At 44.0% G+C, this 16206-nt stretch overlaps 1 protein-coding gene across 1 annotated transcript in view; it reads right to left on the bottom strand.

Moving 5' to 3' along the window:
- The window catches only part of LOC115499820 (contactin-associated protein-like 3), a 196462-nt gene that overhangs the window by 17587 nt on the left and 162669 nt on the right, over positions 1–16206 (bottom strand). Inside the window, exons 16-21 of the mRNA XM_030294015.1 lie at positions 14395–14565; positions 13555–13773; positions 11152–11391; positions 10166–10396; positions 8502–8635; positions 7610–7697 (exon numbers count right to left, since the gene is read on the bottom strand). Coding sequence (XP_030149875.1) covers positions 7610–7697; positions 8502–8635; positions 10166–10396; positions 11152–11391; positions 13555–13773; positions 14395–14565 — 1083 coding nt within the window. The remainder of the gene's footprint in view (positions 1–7609; positions 7698–8501; positions 8636–10165; positions 10397–11151; positions 11392–13554; positions 13774–14394; positions 14566–16206) is intronic.

The raw sequence follows: 16206 nt of genomic DNA, 5'->3' as shown, positions 1-16206 counted from the left end.
GAGAATTTTTGCATCCATATTCATCAGGGATATTGGCCTGTAGTTCTCTTTTTTTACTGGGTCTCTGTCTGGTTTAGGAATCAAAGTAATACTGGCTTCATAGAATGAGTCTGGAAGTTTTCCTTCCCTTTCTATTTCTTGGAATAGCTTGAGAAGGATAGGTATTATCTCTGCTTTAAACGTCTGGTAGAACTCCCCTGGGAAGCCATCTGGTCCTGGACTCTTATTTGTTGGGAGATTTTTGATAACCGATTCAATTTCTTCGCTGGTTATGGGTCTGTTCAAGCTTTCTATTTCCTCCTGATTGAGTTTTGGAAGAGTGTGGGTGTTCAGGAATTTGTCCATTTCTTCCAGGTTGTCCAATTTGTTGGCATATAATTTTTCATAGTATTCCCTGATAATTGTTTGTATCTCTGAGGGATTGGTTGTAATATTTCCATTTTCATTCATGATTTTATCTATTTGGGTCATCTCCCTTTTCTTTTTGAGAAGCCTGGCTAGAGGTTTGTCAATTTTGTTTATTTTTTCAAAAAACCAACTCTTGGTTTCGTTGATCTGCTCTACAGTTTTTTTAGATTCTATATTGTTTATTTCTGCTCTGATCTTTATTATTTCTCTTCTTCTGCTGGGTTTAGGCTGCCTTTGCTGTTCTGCTTCTATTTCCTTTAGGTGTGCTGTTAGATTTTGTATTTGGGATTTTTCTTGTTTCTTGAGATAGGCCTGGATTGCAATGTATTTCCCTCTCAGGACTGCCTTCGCTGCGTCCCAAAGCGTTTGGATTGTTGTATTTTCATTTTCGTTTGTTTCCATATATTTTTTGATTTCTTCTCTAATTGCCTGGTTGACCCACTCATTCGTTAGTAGGGTGTTCTTTAACCTCCATGCTTTTGGAGGCTTTCCAGACTTTTTCCTGTGGTTGATTTCAAGCTTCACAGCATTGTGGTCTGAAAGTATGCATGGTATAATTTCAATTCTTGTAAACTTATGAAGGGCTGTTTTGTGACCCAGTATATGATCTATCTTGGAGAATGTTCCATGTGCACTCGAGAAGAAAGTATATTCTGTTGCTTTGGGATGCAGAGTTCTAAATATATCTGTCAAGTCCATCTGATCCAATGTCTCATTCAGGGCCCTTGTTTCTTTACTGACCGTGTGTCTAGATGATCTATCCTTTTCTGTAAGTGGGGTGTTAAAGTCCACTGCAATTACCACATTCTTATCAATAAGGTTGCTTCTGTTTATGAGTAATTGTTTTATATATTTGGGGGCTCCGGTATTCGGCGCATAGACATTTATAATTGTTAGCTCTTCCTGATGGATAGACCCTGTAACTATTATATAATGTCCTTCTTCATCTCTTGTTACAGCCTTTAATTTAAAGTCTAGTTTGTCTGATATAAGTATGGCTACTCCAGCTTTCTTTTGGCTTCCAGTAGCATGATAAATAGTTCTCCATCCCCTCACTCTGAATCTAAAGGTGTCCTCAGGTCTAAAATGAGTCTCTTGTAGACAGCAAATAGATGGGTCTTGTTTTTTTATCCATTCTGATACCCTATGTCTTTTGGTTGGCGCATTTAATCCATTTACATTCAGTGTTATTATAGAAAGATACGGGTTTAGAGTCATTGTGATGTCTGTATGTTTTATGCTTGTAGTGATGTCTCTGGTACTTTGTCTCACAGGGTCCCCCTTAGGATCTCTTGTAGGGCTGGTTTAGTGGTGACAAATTCCTTCAGTTTTTGTTTGTTTGGGAAGACCTTTATCTCTCCTTCTATTCTAAATGACAGACTTGCTGGATAAAGGATTCTCGGCTGCATATTTTTTCTGTCTAGCACACTGAAAATCTCGTGCCAATTCTTTCTGGCCTGCCAAGTTTCAAAAGAGAGATCAGTCACGAGTCGTATAGGTCTCCCTTTATATGTGAGGGCACGTTTACCCCTTGCTGCTTTCAGAATTTTCTCTTTATCCTTGTATTTTGCCAGTTTCACTATGATATGTCGTGCAGAAGATCGATTCAAGTTACGTCTGAAGGGAGTTCTCTGTGCCTCTTGGATTTCAATGCCTTTTTCCTTCCCCAGTTCAGGGAAGTTCTCAGCTATGATTTCTTCAAGTACCCCTTCAGCACCTTTCCCTCTCTCTTCCTCCTCTGGGATACCAATTATGCGTATATTATTTCTTTTTAGTGTATCACTTAGTTCTCTAATTTTCCCCTCATACTCCTGGATTTTTTTATCTCTTTTTCTCAGCTTCCTCTTTTTCCATAACTTTATCTTCTAGTTCACCTATTCTCTCCTCTGCCTCTTCCATCCGAGCCGTGGTGGTTTGCATTTTGTTTTGCATTTCCTTTAAAGCGTTTTTCAGCTCCTCGTGACTGTTCCTTAGTCCCTTGATCTCTGTAGCAAGAGATTCTCTGCTGTCCTGTATACTGTTTTCCAGCCCAGCGATTAATTTTATGACTATTATTCTAAATTCACTTTCTGTTATATTATTTAAATCCTTTTTGATCAGCTCATTAGCTGTTGTTATTTCCTGGAGATTCTTCTGAGGGGAATTCTTCCGCTTGGTCATTTTGGATAGTCCCTGGTGTGGTGAGGACCTGCAGGGCACTTCCCCTGTGCTGTGGTGTATAACTGGAGTTGGTGGGCGGGGCCGCAGTCAGTCCTGATGTCTGCCCCCAGCCCACCGCTGGGGCCACAGTCAGACTGGTGTGTGCCTTCTCTTCCCCTCTCCTAGGGGCGGGATTCCCTGTGGGGTGGCGTGGCCCGTCTGGGCTACTTGCACACTGCCAGGCTTGTGGTGCTGGGGATCTGGCGTATTAGCTGGGGTGGGTAGGCAAGGTGCACGGCGGCAGGGGGGGCAGGCTTAGCTCGCTTCTCCTTAGGTGACCCACTTCAGGAGGGGCCCTGTGGCAGCCGGAGGGAGTCAGATCCGCTGCCGGAGGTTTGGCTCTGCAGAAGCACAGAGTTGGGTGTTTGCGCGGAGCGAGCAATTTCCCTGGCCGGAACCGGTTCCCTTTGGGATTTTGGCTGGGGGATGGGCGGGGGAGATGGCGCTGGCGAGCGCCTTTGTTCCCAGCCAAACTGAGCTCTGTCGTCCGTCCGGGGGCTCCGCAGCTCACCCTCCCTTTGTCCTCCAGCCTTCCCGCTTTCCAAGCAGAGCTGTTAACTTATGACCTCCCAGACGCTAAGTCGCGCTTGCTGTCGGAACACAGTCCGTCAGGCCCCTCCGCTTTTGCAAGCCAGACTCGAGGGCTCTGCTTGGCTGGCGAGCCGCCCCTCCGCCCCGGCTCCCTCCCGCCAGTCCGTGGAGCGCGCACCGCCTCGCCGCCCTTCCTACCCTCTTCCGTGGGCCTCTCGTCTGCACTTGGGTCCGGTGACTCCGTTCTGCTAATCCTCTGGCGGTTTTCTGGGTTATTTAGGCAGGTGTAGGTGGAATCTAAGTGATCAGCAGGACGCGCGGTGAGCCCAGCGTCCTCCTACGCCGCCATCTTCCTCACATATCTCCATTTCAATTTATAATCCTTCAATGGATTTCCTTTCCCCACACTGAAAATTGACCCATTAAGGCTTATCTGCATGACTGTATTGATTTGAACTACATTCAACCTATTGTATTCTTTCCCAGGAGGAAATAGAAAGGCACGTCTTTATTCTGCATACTTCAAAACGGATTTTTGTTTTGATATTTGGGGAATTTTGTCATTGTTTCTTTTTATGCACTCACACAAAATCAACAGAATACCATTTATATAAACATCTCTAGAGAAATAAAACTTAGCAAAACAATGCTAGGGCACCTTACTGGTTTGTTGTATTTTAAAGCTCTCCTACTTTGGGACTATAGGCCACATCCAAGTCAAGACCAGACAGAAAATCAGAAATCTAACGATGTGCATTTAAAGTAGGATTATACTAAAATTATTTTATAGTAACTGGGAAAACTTAACCTGATTGGTCACCATTAAGAAGACCACTAATTAAGAAGAACAAGGACAGCCTGTTAATTTAGAAGGTGATCCTGAACCATTCTGTCCAAAGCACATTAGGGTAAATAATAATAACGCTAAATTAGATTAGTTACGAACACTATTCCGTTGTTTATATTCCCTATTATATTGCAAGTGCATTAAGGGCAGGTGCATATATCTGTAGGTCTTGTTGGTAGACATCCAAAATATCCTGTGAGGGACAAGTGCACATTAGGGACCACAGAAGTTTTTTTAATGAATGGATAACTCATTGAGTCAAAACAGCTAACAAAATATAAGTTCTGGATAGCTTGCCATAGTTTGCGACAACTTTCTTTGGCAAATTAATGGCTCTTTATTAACCAATCTGTTGGTCTATGAAGGGAAGCTCCGCTTATAGTCTCCAAATCTGGACACAAAGCAGTGTCTCCTTAGTTACTCACTGCTCTGAAAGTACCAGCAGAATCAGGGCAGAAGCCATCCTGAAAGTTGTCCAGAACATGAAAAGTTTTATTCGGCTTTGATCAAGATGCATAGCTCTATGTACAGATGAAATGAATATTTATAATTTTATTAGACTCAATTGCTTCAGGCAATAAACTTCATTGCTGAGTTTCAAGTTTAATTTTTATAGCCTGAGAGAGATGCTCCTGAATATACCATTCTCGAATAAAAACATTAACGTCTTCGATTCTGCACTATTGTCCTCTGTATATTAGCTTGTGGGAAAATAAAACTTTATATGATAAAATTTATTATTCTTTTTTATTAAAACGATTGCTTTTTATATAATGCAGCCTAGTTATTAAATCAATATTTCCATCGTCGATCAAAAGCCAAATTGTCTTTAAAAACATTCCTTTGTCAACTTCACACTTTCTACCTTGCATCACAGACATTTCTGAACGTGCCTCACCTCTCCTCTCAGAGGCTGGAGTCACTGAGGGCAGGAAGTTGCGTGTGGGGTGTTCATTTCGTTCGTTGACCCTATCTGTCCTGGTGGCTGGGAAAAGTCCACAGACACCTGCTGTGGCAAGGAAGGAGGGATCAGACGGCTGGGGGCAGGCAAAGCCGTCACTCCAGTCGCAGACTGCACCACCGTATGATAATCTAGCTCTGAGGTTTGCACGCCCCTAAGACAATCAATTACTCACTCTGTTCAAACCGAGGAGAGTAACTATCCTTACTATCCAAGAAGAGTAAGTAACTATCCTTGAGTGGAGCTCAGTATCAGATAAAAAAGGAGCAAATTCTTTTCCGCTTGGATGTTACAAACCATTATAATATTATTCAACTGACAGCCAAGGAAGGGGTTCCATCCCAATGTTCTCTGAAACTCAACATGGGCTTTGAATTTGTAGGAATCTCATAGCCTCCTCTATCTAAATGTATACTGTGATTGTCATGGGTGAAAGCCGGGGAAGGAGCTAATTTCTTTCGATTGTTTTTGCAGTTCTTGTGGTTTTCTAGACTACGCCACTTTTTAAAATAGAACAAAAAACCCTACTGGGCACTGTATGTAAGCGATGAATCACCAAATCCTACACCTGAAACTAATATTACACTGTATGCTCACCAATTGGTATCTAAATAAAAATTTGAGGGGCGCCTGGGGGGCTGAGTCGGTTAAACATCCAACTTCGGCTCAGGTCATGATCTCACGGTTTGTGGGTTCGAGCCCCGCGTCGGGCTCTGTGCTGACAGCTCGGAGCCTGGAGCCTGCTTCGGATTCTGTGCCTCTCTCTCTCTCTGCTCCTCCCCCGCTCATGCTCTGTCTCTCTCCTCCCTCTCAAAAATAAAAACAACATTAAAAAATTTTTTAAATAAAAACTTGAGGGGCGCCTGGGTGGCTCAGTCGGTTTAAGCGTCCGACTTCGGCTCAGGTCACGATCTCACAGTATGCGAGTTCGAGCCCCGCGTTGGGCTCTGTGCTGACAGCTCAGAGCCTGCAGCCTACTTCAGATTCTGTCTCCCTTTCTCTCTGCCCCTTCCCTGCTCACAGTCTCTCTCTCTCTCTCTCTCAAAAATAAACATTAAAAATAAAAAAAAAAAAACTTGAAAAAAATAGAATGAAAAAAACATCTACTAATGTCACAAAAACATGGGTGTCCAGAAATGCCTAGAACACATCCAAAGTCACACATTAGAGACTGAGAGAGTCCCCTCCCCAGTGGGCTGCAATAGCCATAAACCTCTCCCAATGCTCAAGGGGAAACAACTGTCCTCATTTTTATTTCTGGGTTAACTGCTCGATGGTTATTTTGCTTGTGCCGCGGGGACCGGAGCCGTGAGCCACACGAAATCACCTGCAGCACCAGCTGCCCTTCTGCCAACACATCGGGAGGCCCTTTCTTTATCCACCTTGAAGGCATGATTACAAATCAGGACCATTTCAGCCTGAGGTCTGCTATTCTTTACCCGACGCTCCCAGCAAAGACCTCGCGGACCCTCCTTCACTGGTGTAATCAGCCACCTGTAACCGCACATGACTGGCCTGGAGCTTCCGGTGATGCTGCACCATCTAAATTACACGGTTTTTTGGTTTTTTACCATTTTCAAGAGCACCCTGGGATCCCTCGCCTTCCCTCTGAAAAATTAGAACTCATAATTTTACTACCCATCGTCTGTTTGGAAAATATGATCGTTTTCCCAGTTACTGTGCTTCTCAACATATTTTGAACATCCATTTCCGTGCCTTCTCTAAATCTCCAGTTTGCGATGTTATACACGCGCGCAGCGGCCGAAACGATCAAAGGATCCGTGTATAAATGGCTGGAAACCTAGCAAAGATTCCACCGATCACCTAGGGCTCAACGGAGCCAGGCGGGTGTCACGTATCAGAACAGGAATAATAAATATTCCACAAGACGATTTCTGCCAAGTAACTTTAAATGTAGATGACATGGACAGTTCATGCATAAGTGATCGAAAAGAAAAGATATACCTTCCAAAACCTACTTTTCTTTCGGTTTAATTCTTGGCGACAAAGGGAAAAATAAAGGCATAAATCATTTGATGCCTAAATAGGATAGTATTTTTACTCTGGCGTTCTCATGAACTCACAGCCATCAAGAGCGGGCGCGGGATCTTTAGGCTGCGACGTCCCAAGAAGCAGCTGGGAGCATTAAATACATCTCAAAGCAGGGCCCAGGATATACAGCCCGACACGTACTCACTTGCTACAAGAAAACTAAGCCTTTTCTCTTCTTCTCGTAAATGTAAAGCTATACTTATCATTCAGTGGTTTCTGCATTTGACTCCTGATTAATCGAGAATTTGTGGCCTTGATATCTGCTTTGACTTTGTCTTTCCTCACTTGCTAGAAAAATGCCGAGTTTTGTTCTGCCTGATTGCCAAGGGAGAGGGTTAAGTGTAAGGACTTCTCAGGGATCACCCTGGTGCCTGGAAGACAGCCCTCACTCATGACTGCAGGGGCACTTGGACAAGAGAACAGTTTCCACCTTGATTATCCCTCGCTGGGAAGCCGTGATTATCCCTTGGGAAGCCCCTGGGAAGCTGGAATTATCCCTCGCTGGGAAGACCACAAGGAGCCTTCCTCAGCGCCGTGAACCCTTCCTGTGTTCGCGACCTAACGCTTCTGACCCATGGGCTGTGGGGGGGAACGCATTTTCTGCCACTTACCTAAAACTGTGCCCAACATAAGGGATTTGACAGCATTGAATTCCGTCCCCGATGACAGGATAACTTGTCTCCTTGCATTCTGGTTAACCTATGAAACGTTCCACGAGAAGCAAACATCAAAATGGCAAGCAATTTTGATGGTAAGAGAGAGGGAATCACAGGGACACCAAGAAAAACGGTAAAAATCAGCCATATGTTTGAATTATCACAGAGGCTAAAAGGAGAAAGCTGTTGCATAACAATTTTTATAATAACTCAGATTTCACACCACCCCATTCCTTATTCTTTTCCCTGTTTTTCTTCGTGGTTTAAGGGTCTATAATTGGTATAATCCACAAAGAGACGCAACGAGCTATTGCAAACCTTAAAGCTTTTACTTATTTCGAATAGAAATTAGTAACGAGCCAGAAAAGGTATTATTCGTACAGATTCAATACGTAAAGGCTATTCAAAGCCCAGTGCCAATGAATCATTTAAATACCGATGTTTTTAAAAATGTATTCCCACTTTAAGCAAAACCTCGCTTTTTCCCTTGTGTTTACATTTCTATGACACTTGCTTTTTTTGTAGTCAGATGGGAACAAGTTCCCATCGGAGTATCTCCAGCAGTTGCTGTAAACCAGACAACATTCCCCTACCGACAAGGACAGCTCAGCATTCATTCGAAATGGTCAAATATTAACAATAACTCCATCAGCCTCTTGCTGAACAAACACAAAAATTGCTAAACCAAACACTCTAACTACATTTTCTGTCCCCAAGACTTCCGGAAAGACCATGTTGAATGTGTATCTCTTTTATTAGGATTTATTGTCAAAGGTTTGCTTGAAGTCACACATCCTGAGCGTCACAAGTTTGGGGACTGTTGCCGTTGCTGAATCCACCCCCTTACCTCTACAGAGACCGTGGCTGCTTCCCTGTGAATCTTCACTTGGTGAAACTGCCCATCGGCAAGGTTTTTAAAACCAAAGTTAAAAACGTCAGGTGCCTGGTTTCTGTCCAGCTTATACCTGATCTGCAAACTTCCTAAAGAAGAGAAAAATGACATTTTTAACTAAACTAGAATCTTAAAAAACCTGTCGACGCAGGTTCTAGAGCATATTTTATTTTTATTTATTTAATACAATTTGAATCCAGTGGGCATTCGCTTAGCACACCAAGGATTTTTCCTGGAAGACTGATTGTACGTGTGCTATTCCAGGGCTGAATTCAGAATCCAATTACACTATTTTATTTAAAAAAATTTTTTTTCATGTTTATTTCTTTGTGAGAGAGAGACAGAGAGACAGAGCGCAAGCTGGGGAGGGGCAGAGAGAAAGAGAGGGGGACAGAATCTGAAGCAGGCTCCCGGCTGAGCTGTCAGCACAGAACCCGACGTGGGGCCCAAACTCAGACTGCGAGCTGCAGTCAGACTGAGCCACTTAGGCACCCTGAGAACCCAATTAAACACGATTTTATTTTATTTTATTTTATTTTATTTTATTATTTTTTAAGTTTTTATTTAAATTCTAGTTAGTTAACACGCAGTGTAACATTAGTAAACGCTATTTTAAAAGTCAAGACCAAATGGTCTTTTTCCAAGTTCTGCCATTTTCCTTAACGAAAGGAATAAGTCTAAGTTAAGCATATAAAAACTCCAAGCTAGGCTCTAAGTCAATTATTCATGTGGTATTCATACTATTAAATGGTAAAACCTCAAGCAATATTGCATTAACATTCAGTTTCTATAAGCATAACTTCTTTTAAGGTGACTTACTTTAATGCATTTTAATGTATTGCTGACATTTGCATAAGGATTTTTTTTTTTGCACAACCAGAATTTTCTCCCTAATGTTTCTGCCATAATCAAGAAACAGAGAAAAGAGAAATGATTTGCTACAGTATCTAAATCTCAAGTTATCCACAAATGCACCACTGACTCCTGTCTGTCATAGATGCTCCAGAAGGTCAAGTTTCTGCCCTGCTTCTCTGTGAGGCAAGGTTCCAACTTGGTTTTGCTCTCCAACTGGAAAAGTCTTGGAAAACCCTGGTGGCCATGGGTGGGGTAGCTCTCCTCCCGCTTTTCTTTGTACGTAGAGATGACCTGAAAGGCTCAACCACTGATGGGTAAAGAACAATCCTACTCAGCCCATGCTGATCAAGATTAGATTTTATATGGTTTAATATACTTCTTCGCTTAGAAGGAGGAGGAAACATTCTCCATGTGCAGAATGAGATATCTTGTTTCAAAGTGAATTGCAAAACTAATTTAGATTATTCATGTCTGGTAGGAAAGACCCCGAGAAGAGCAAGGCACACATCTGCACCGGGAATACATTAAATGACCAAACTTCCAAGGGAGAATGGCATCTTGAATGGAACCATTGAAATGTTAACTCTAGTGATAAACATTGAGGTTATCATGAAAAATAAACTACCCCTAAGAGAATGAGAATCTATAAGCCTTGCAATTGTGTTTCTTTTTTGTGGTTTAACGCTGGAAAAACCCCCACCCCCCACCCCATGTGGTCCTGATATCCTAAGTCAGTCTTCTTGTTCGTAGAGTCTGACACTCACCATTGGGGGCGAGGATAACTGATAGGTACTCTTCGTAGGAGGAGCTCACGTAGAGAAGTAAGCTGGGGGCCCCTGTGGTCCGGAAGCTCAGTGTAGCCATTTCTCCGGTCAGCGTCAGATCCTCATGAAATAAAGCCGCCAAGGAGCTGGCGTTCTTACCAAAGGTGTGATTATGGTGTTCTTGAAAGTTGTAGATAACGGACGAACCGCTTCCAAAATATGCAGAAATCTCTGGAATGACACTCGTTTTCGTTATGTTACCAATAACATAAGGAGAACAAGAACAAGGCTCTTCTTAATGGATAGTTACACCATATCTCTAACTCTTAAATTTTTTTTTAATGTTTATTTATTTTTGAGACAGAGAGAGACAGAGCATGAGCGGGGGAGGGGCAGAGAGAGAGGGAGACACAGAATCTGAGGCAGGCTCCAGGCTCTGAGCCATCAGCACGGGGCTCGAACTTGTCAACCGCAAGATCATGACCTGAGCCGAAGTCGGATGCTCAACCGACTGAGCCACCCAGGCGCCCCGACAATATCTCTAACTCTTAAACATCTCAAGAGAGAAAATAATAATGGCATGCTTTGTTCATTGTTTTAAACATTTAATCATATTTAAGATTAAAGAAAATAATCAAGTATGGATAGAAAGATAACATCCCCACCCACATTCCCATAACGTAGAACTCAGTATTTTCTTATTGCCTGCAAAATTCCCCTCAAGATTTCCATAGCTTTGGCTACTGTGGTTCTCCGTGTTGATGATTCCGGATCTAACAGAAGTAGTCACGAGCTTCTCAAGAATAGAATCATGCCTCTTTCCAAGTTAAACACAGAAATTCGGGACCGAAACGAGTCTATTTAAGCTAATCACAGAGAATTGCCTTATCCCTTCTTTACAGGGTCAGATGGCAGAAACACAAAGGGAACGGGAAAATGATGCGCTGTCCTCTCCGGTCCCGGTCCCGCACGTGGGTCACACTCACCATTTTCGCAGAATGGCCCGTCGTAGGCAGAGAAGGTGCAGTCACAAGCGATACCCCTGTGTCTCTCTCTGCATCTCCCTCCATTGCGACACAGGTGTCCGTAGCTGCTGCAGTGTCCCGGGCACCCTGGCTCCACGCCCGGCGTCATTGTCGCTCTTTCTTCCAGGTCCAGGGCCAGCCCGTTCAGCCGCAGCGAACGAATGCACCCCAGGAAGCCTCTCTGTCTGGTGGCCGTCCCGCCTGCAAGGGAAACACTGCAAATGCAAACGTGTTCTTGCGTGTCTTTGCGGGATTTCGTCTTCACGTCCCACGGAGGCCATACAGATAATGTCAAAAAAGTGACCCGTCCAAAGTTTTATGAACAAATACAATTTTGAAAACAGAGGCTGTGATCAAATATTCAGAATCATCAAACGACACTGATTAAAGCCATTGACAAAAATATTTTTGAAGTCGGCCTTGGTAAATATTTATTCTAAAAAATACTTCTTTGGAGTTCCAGGGTCGCTCAGTCGACTGAGTGTCTGACTTCGGCTCAGATCATGATCTCAGGGTTTGTGAGTTCGAGCCCCCATCGGGCTCTGTGCTGACAGCTCGGAGCCTGGAGCCTGTTTCAGATTCTGTGTCTCCCTCTCTCTCTGCCCCTCCCCCACTTGTGCTCCGTCGCTCTGTCTCGCAAAAAGAAATAAACTTTAAAAATTTTTTAAAAATACTTCTTCAAGTTTGATTTAGAAAGATTTGTACATTTTTACATTGCTTCCTTCATAAAAAAACAGAAGACCACTTATCCTTTTTAATGTTTAAGCATATAAACTATGAGGTGCACAATAAAGTTACATAGTTGAAAATCTTTGCAATGATATATATTACAAATGTGTATATTAAAATATACAATTATGCATGTATGTATATATATGTATATGTAAAATATACAAGAGTTTTGTTGTATATATCGAACATATATAATATACATTAAAATTTGTATATGCGTTATATATACATTTTTGTTACATATTTGTTATACATATGTATATAATAAATTATATATGTAATACCAACCCTTCTTAGAAGTGCCATCAATGACAAATCCATGAAATCCAGCTCTCAGGTCAGGGGGAGTAACATTAACTGAACACTGTAACTCTCTGTATTTCTATCATGTCTCATGAAAGCCTATTCTCACAACTGGGTGCCCAGGAGTCACCTAGAATGCATGCTAAAAACCGAGGTGGGGTTCATTCTCAGGGACTCTGATTCGGTGGGCCTGGGGTACGTACGCCAGATCAGAATGTTCCGCTAGCTTCTCAAGCTCTAGAAACATCTCAGTGGAAATGTTACTTCTAGGTAGACGTTCATGCAAACTCTGTTCCTAGAAATTCCATGAGTCAATCTTCAGCATTACAAATCAGAAAATAAAATTATTTCATTTGATCCAGCGTCATGACTCGATGTGAAGCCTACCCGGTAAGAACTGTGCTGGAAGCAGACGTTTATGGGGCCATGGGTTGAACGTGCGCGCGCACACACACACACACACTCACGAACTCCCCACACAGCACCAGCCTCCAGATGCTGTAGGTATCCCCTGGCAAAGCACACTGAGTGCTAATTTGTGATTTAGATCAGTGTTTAATTTAGACCGCATCCTTATTTACTTTAAAATACATGAAAAATGACCAAGTAAGAGCTACTTCAGTAATCTGCTCGTTTTCCAAATTAGAACAGAGTTGTCTGAAAAGCCACGTAGCAAAACTTAACTTTCCCCGTGGGCAAGAGAAAAAATTATAAAAAATGAGCAAGCGAATGAAAGGGGAAGACTCCCACTCCCCAGAGCCGTTGATCTTTAAAGAATGGGCACCCGGGATAAGGAGCCAGAGTCCGGTTTTGAACCCGGCGTCTGCAAGGACTGAGCTGCAGGAGGGCGGTGCTGAGGAGCCGCGGCTCGCGTGGTCCTGGGGGGCACGGCCACGCGAGTCTCCTCCGGTCTGCGTGTGAGGGGACGCTTGGCGAACTCTGCCACGATCGCAAGGCAGCTTCTCCAACGTCCCTGAGGCGGGGAGCGGGAGACTCGGATGAAAATTGCTAACGGATTCGGAAGTCCTATTGACAAGAAGTGACAAAAACAAACGCGAATCATCGGTGCGATTGCGCGCAAGCCTGGGAGCGAGTCCACCGCGGACAGGGCGTCTCTGCTCTCGGAGTTTCGAGACTGGGAAATCTAGGGAGGCCGTAATCAATGACAACAGTCTATGGGAACGATAGTAACGATCTGGGGAAAGGGATGCTATCACACGGGCGCTCGGCCCAAGGCGCGGACAGAAGTCTGCTGGCTGCCGTCACCGCCTGTCCAGTCAGGACTTTCTCTGGGTCCGCACCGCTCAGCTAGAAACCGGCCGCACTCACCCACGAAGAGCTGGCTGTTGAGCTGCAACCGCGCGTGCCCGTCGGCAGGTGCAGCTTGGGTCTCGCTGGGGAGCTGGTCCACCTGAAGCGACGCTTCCTTCACATTCCTCTCGGCCCTCACGTGGTGCCACTGGTTGTCATTAAAGGGGGTGGGCGACCGCACCGTGACCTCGCAACGTCCGTTCCCCACATCAAAGGAAAAGGTCACTTCCGAGGGAGCTGCAAATACAGATACGGAGCGTCACTCGGCTGGGTCACGGGGGAGGAAGTTCAGTCTGTCAAGACAGGAGGCAAGTGCCATGACATGCCCCTTATGAAAGCACAAGACAGTGACACTGGCGCACGCAGATGTCACGCTGAGCTGGCTCGGAGGGCAAGATAAAGCTGTATCCCGGAGGAAGAGAAACAAAGCGATTTTAACACATTCCTGCTCAGAGCAGACTGTCCATCTTGCTAAAAACCCTAAAGAGTCGGGGCGCCTGGGTGGCGCAGTCGGTTGAGCGTCCGACTTCAGCCAGGTCACGATCTCGCGGTCCGTGAGTTCGAGCCCCGCGTCGGGCTCTGGGCTGATGGCTCAGAGCCTGGAGCCCGTTTCCGATTCTGTGTCTCCCTCTCTCTCTGCCCCTCCCCCGTTCATGCTCTGTCTCTCTCTGTCCCAGAAATAAATAAACGTTGAAAAAAAAAAATTAAAAAAAAAATAGCGAAGTAAAATAACAGAACCTTAGTATTTACGAAAGAAATACAAGTGACAGCACATTGCAATGTGGCAGGAGTTCGGTTCTCAAAGGGGTCACTGTTAACTCCTGAGCGCTTGGTGGCTTCGTCCGGGGGGCGACTCACCATGTAGCTCTAGCCTGATGAAGTCTGTGATCCCCAGGTTCTCTACAAACACCCCAGAAGGAGCTGTTGTCTTAAAAAAGAAAGACACATCAGCACTGAACTCTCCGCGGAACGTAGGGAAATGAAGGTATGAAGTCTCCGTGTTGAAGGAAGCTGAGTTCCAAAATGAATCTGTTTCCAAAAAGAAAAGACAGCGACAACAGCAATGAAACAGAACAAACAAGAACTACATTTTGGATTTCTAGCATTTTTTGCTGTTAAATGCCATCAGGGGAGATAATCACTGGAAACGGCCTGTGTTTTTTAAAGAAAACAATATTATTTTAAAATTATCATAGAAGGGCACCTGCGTGGCTCAGCCGATTAAGCGTCCGACTCTGGAGTTTGGCTCAGGTCATGATCTTAGGGTTCCTGCGTTTGAGCCCCGCGTCAGGCTCTGCTCGGTCAGTGCAGAGCCCGCTTGGGATTCTCTCTCTCCCTTCCTCTGCCCCTCCCCTGCTCGTACTCTCTCTCTCAAAATAAATAAACCTAAAAAAAATTAAATTATCATAGAGTAAAATTGACTTTTAGAGAAAAATTGATGTTACATGAGTTTTAATACATGCGTGGAGGGGCGCCTGGGTGGCTCAGTCAGTTAAGTGTCCGACTTCGGCTCAGGTCATGATCTCGCAGTTCACGACTTCGAGCCTTGGGTCGGGCTCTGTGTTGACAGCTCAGAGGCTGGAGCCTGCCTCTAGTTCTGTGTTTCCCTCTCTCTCTCTGCCCTCTGTTTGCATTCTGTCTCTCTCTCTCCTCTCTCAAAAATAAAGCATTAAAAAGATTTTTTTTTAAATACACACACGGATTTGTACAACCATCACCAAAATCAGGATAAAGAATAGTTCCATCCCCCCAAAACTCCCTCTTGCTATTTCCTTATAGTCACACCCTCCCCCCACCCCCAAGCCCTGCCTACCATGATCTCTTGTTTTGCCTTTTCCTTTTGACATTGGCTTTTTTTTTTCACTCAGCATAAAGCCTCTGAGATTCACTCGGGTTGCCACGTGTTGTTACTATTCTGTAGCATTCCACCAGGTGGATGGGGCCGCCATTTCTTTGTCCACATTTAGCGGACAGATTCGGTCGTTTACAAACAGAGCTTCTATAAACACTCGTGCCAATCAAGCACGTGTTTGTGAATAGTCTTCTTTCTTGCTTTCCAACCTGTATGCTTCTTCCTTCCTTCCGTACATTATTGCACTGGCTACGACTTCCGGTATGATTGAAATTGTGGAACAGAAGTGGTGCGATTGGATATCCTTATCTTGTTCCCAGTCTTGCGGGGGGGAAGGCGGGGATCAGTTTTTCACCAATAATTATGCTAGGTGTTCTGGATAGAGATACTCGTTATTAGGATGAAGAAGTTCCCTTTTATTCGTAGTTTGCTAAGAATTTCATTGTGGATGCTATCGTGATACAAATTACCACATTGATTCATGATATAATCATAATACGAGTTATTGTGTTTGCATCAATTGATGCAGAAAAAGCATCTGGTGTGATTTTTCTAATTTCAACTGTTAAAATGGTAGATTACATTGACTGATTTCCAAACACAGCTGACCCCTGAACAACCAGGGGGTTAGAGGCACTGGCCTTTGCACAGTTGAAAATCCATGTGTGACTTCTGACTCCCCCAGAACTTAACTACTAATGGCTTACTGTTGACTGAAAGTCTTATTGGTAACGTCAACACATACTTTGTGTGTTATATGTATTAAATGCCGTATTCCTATAATAAAGTAAGCCAGGGAAAGCGTAATATTATTAAGG

The sequence above is a fragment of the Lynx canadensis genome, chromosome D4 (genome assembly GCF_007474595.2).
Source record: "Lynx canadensis isolate LIC74 chromosome D4, mLynCan4.pri.v2, whole genome shotgun sequence".
Lineage (NCBI taxonomy): Eukaryota > Metazoa > Chordata > Mammalia > Carnivora > Felidae > Lynx > Lynx canadensis.
This window is presented reverse-complemented; position numbering and strand designations above follow the sequence as displayed.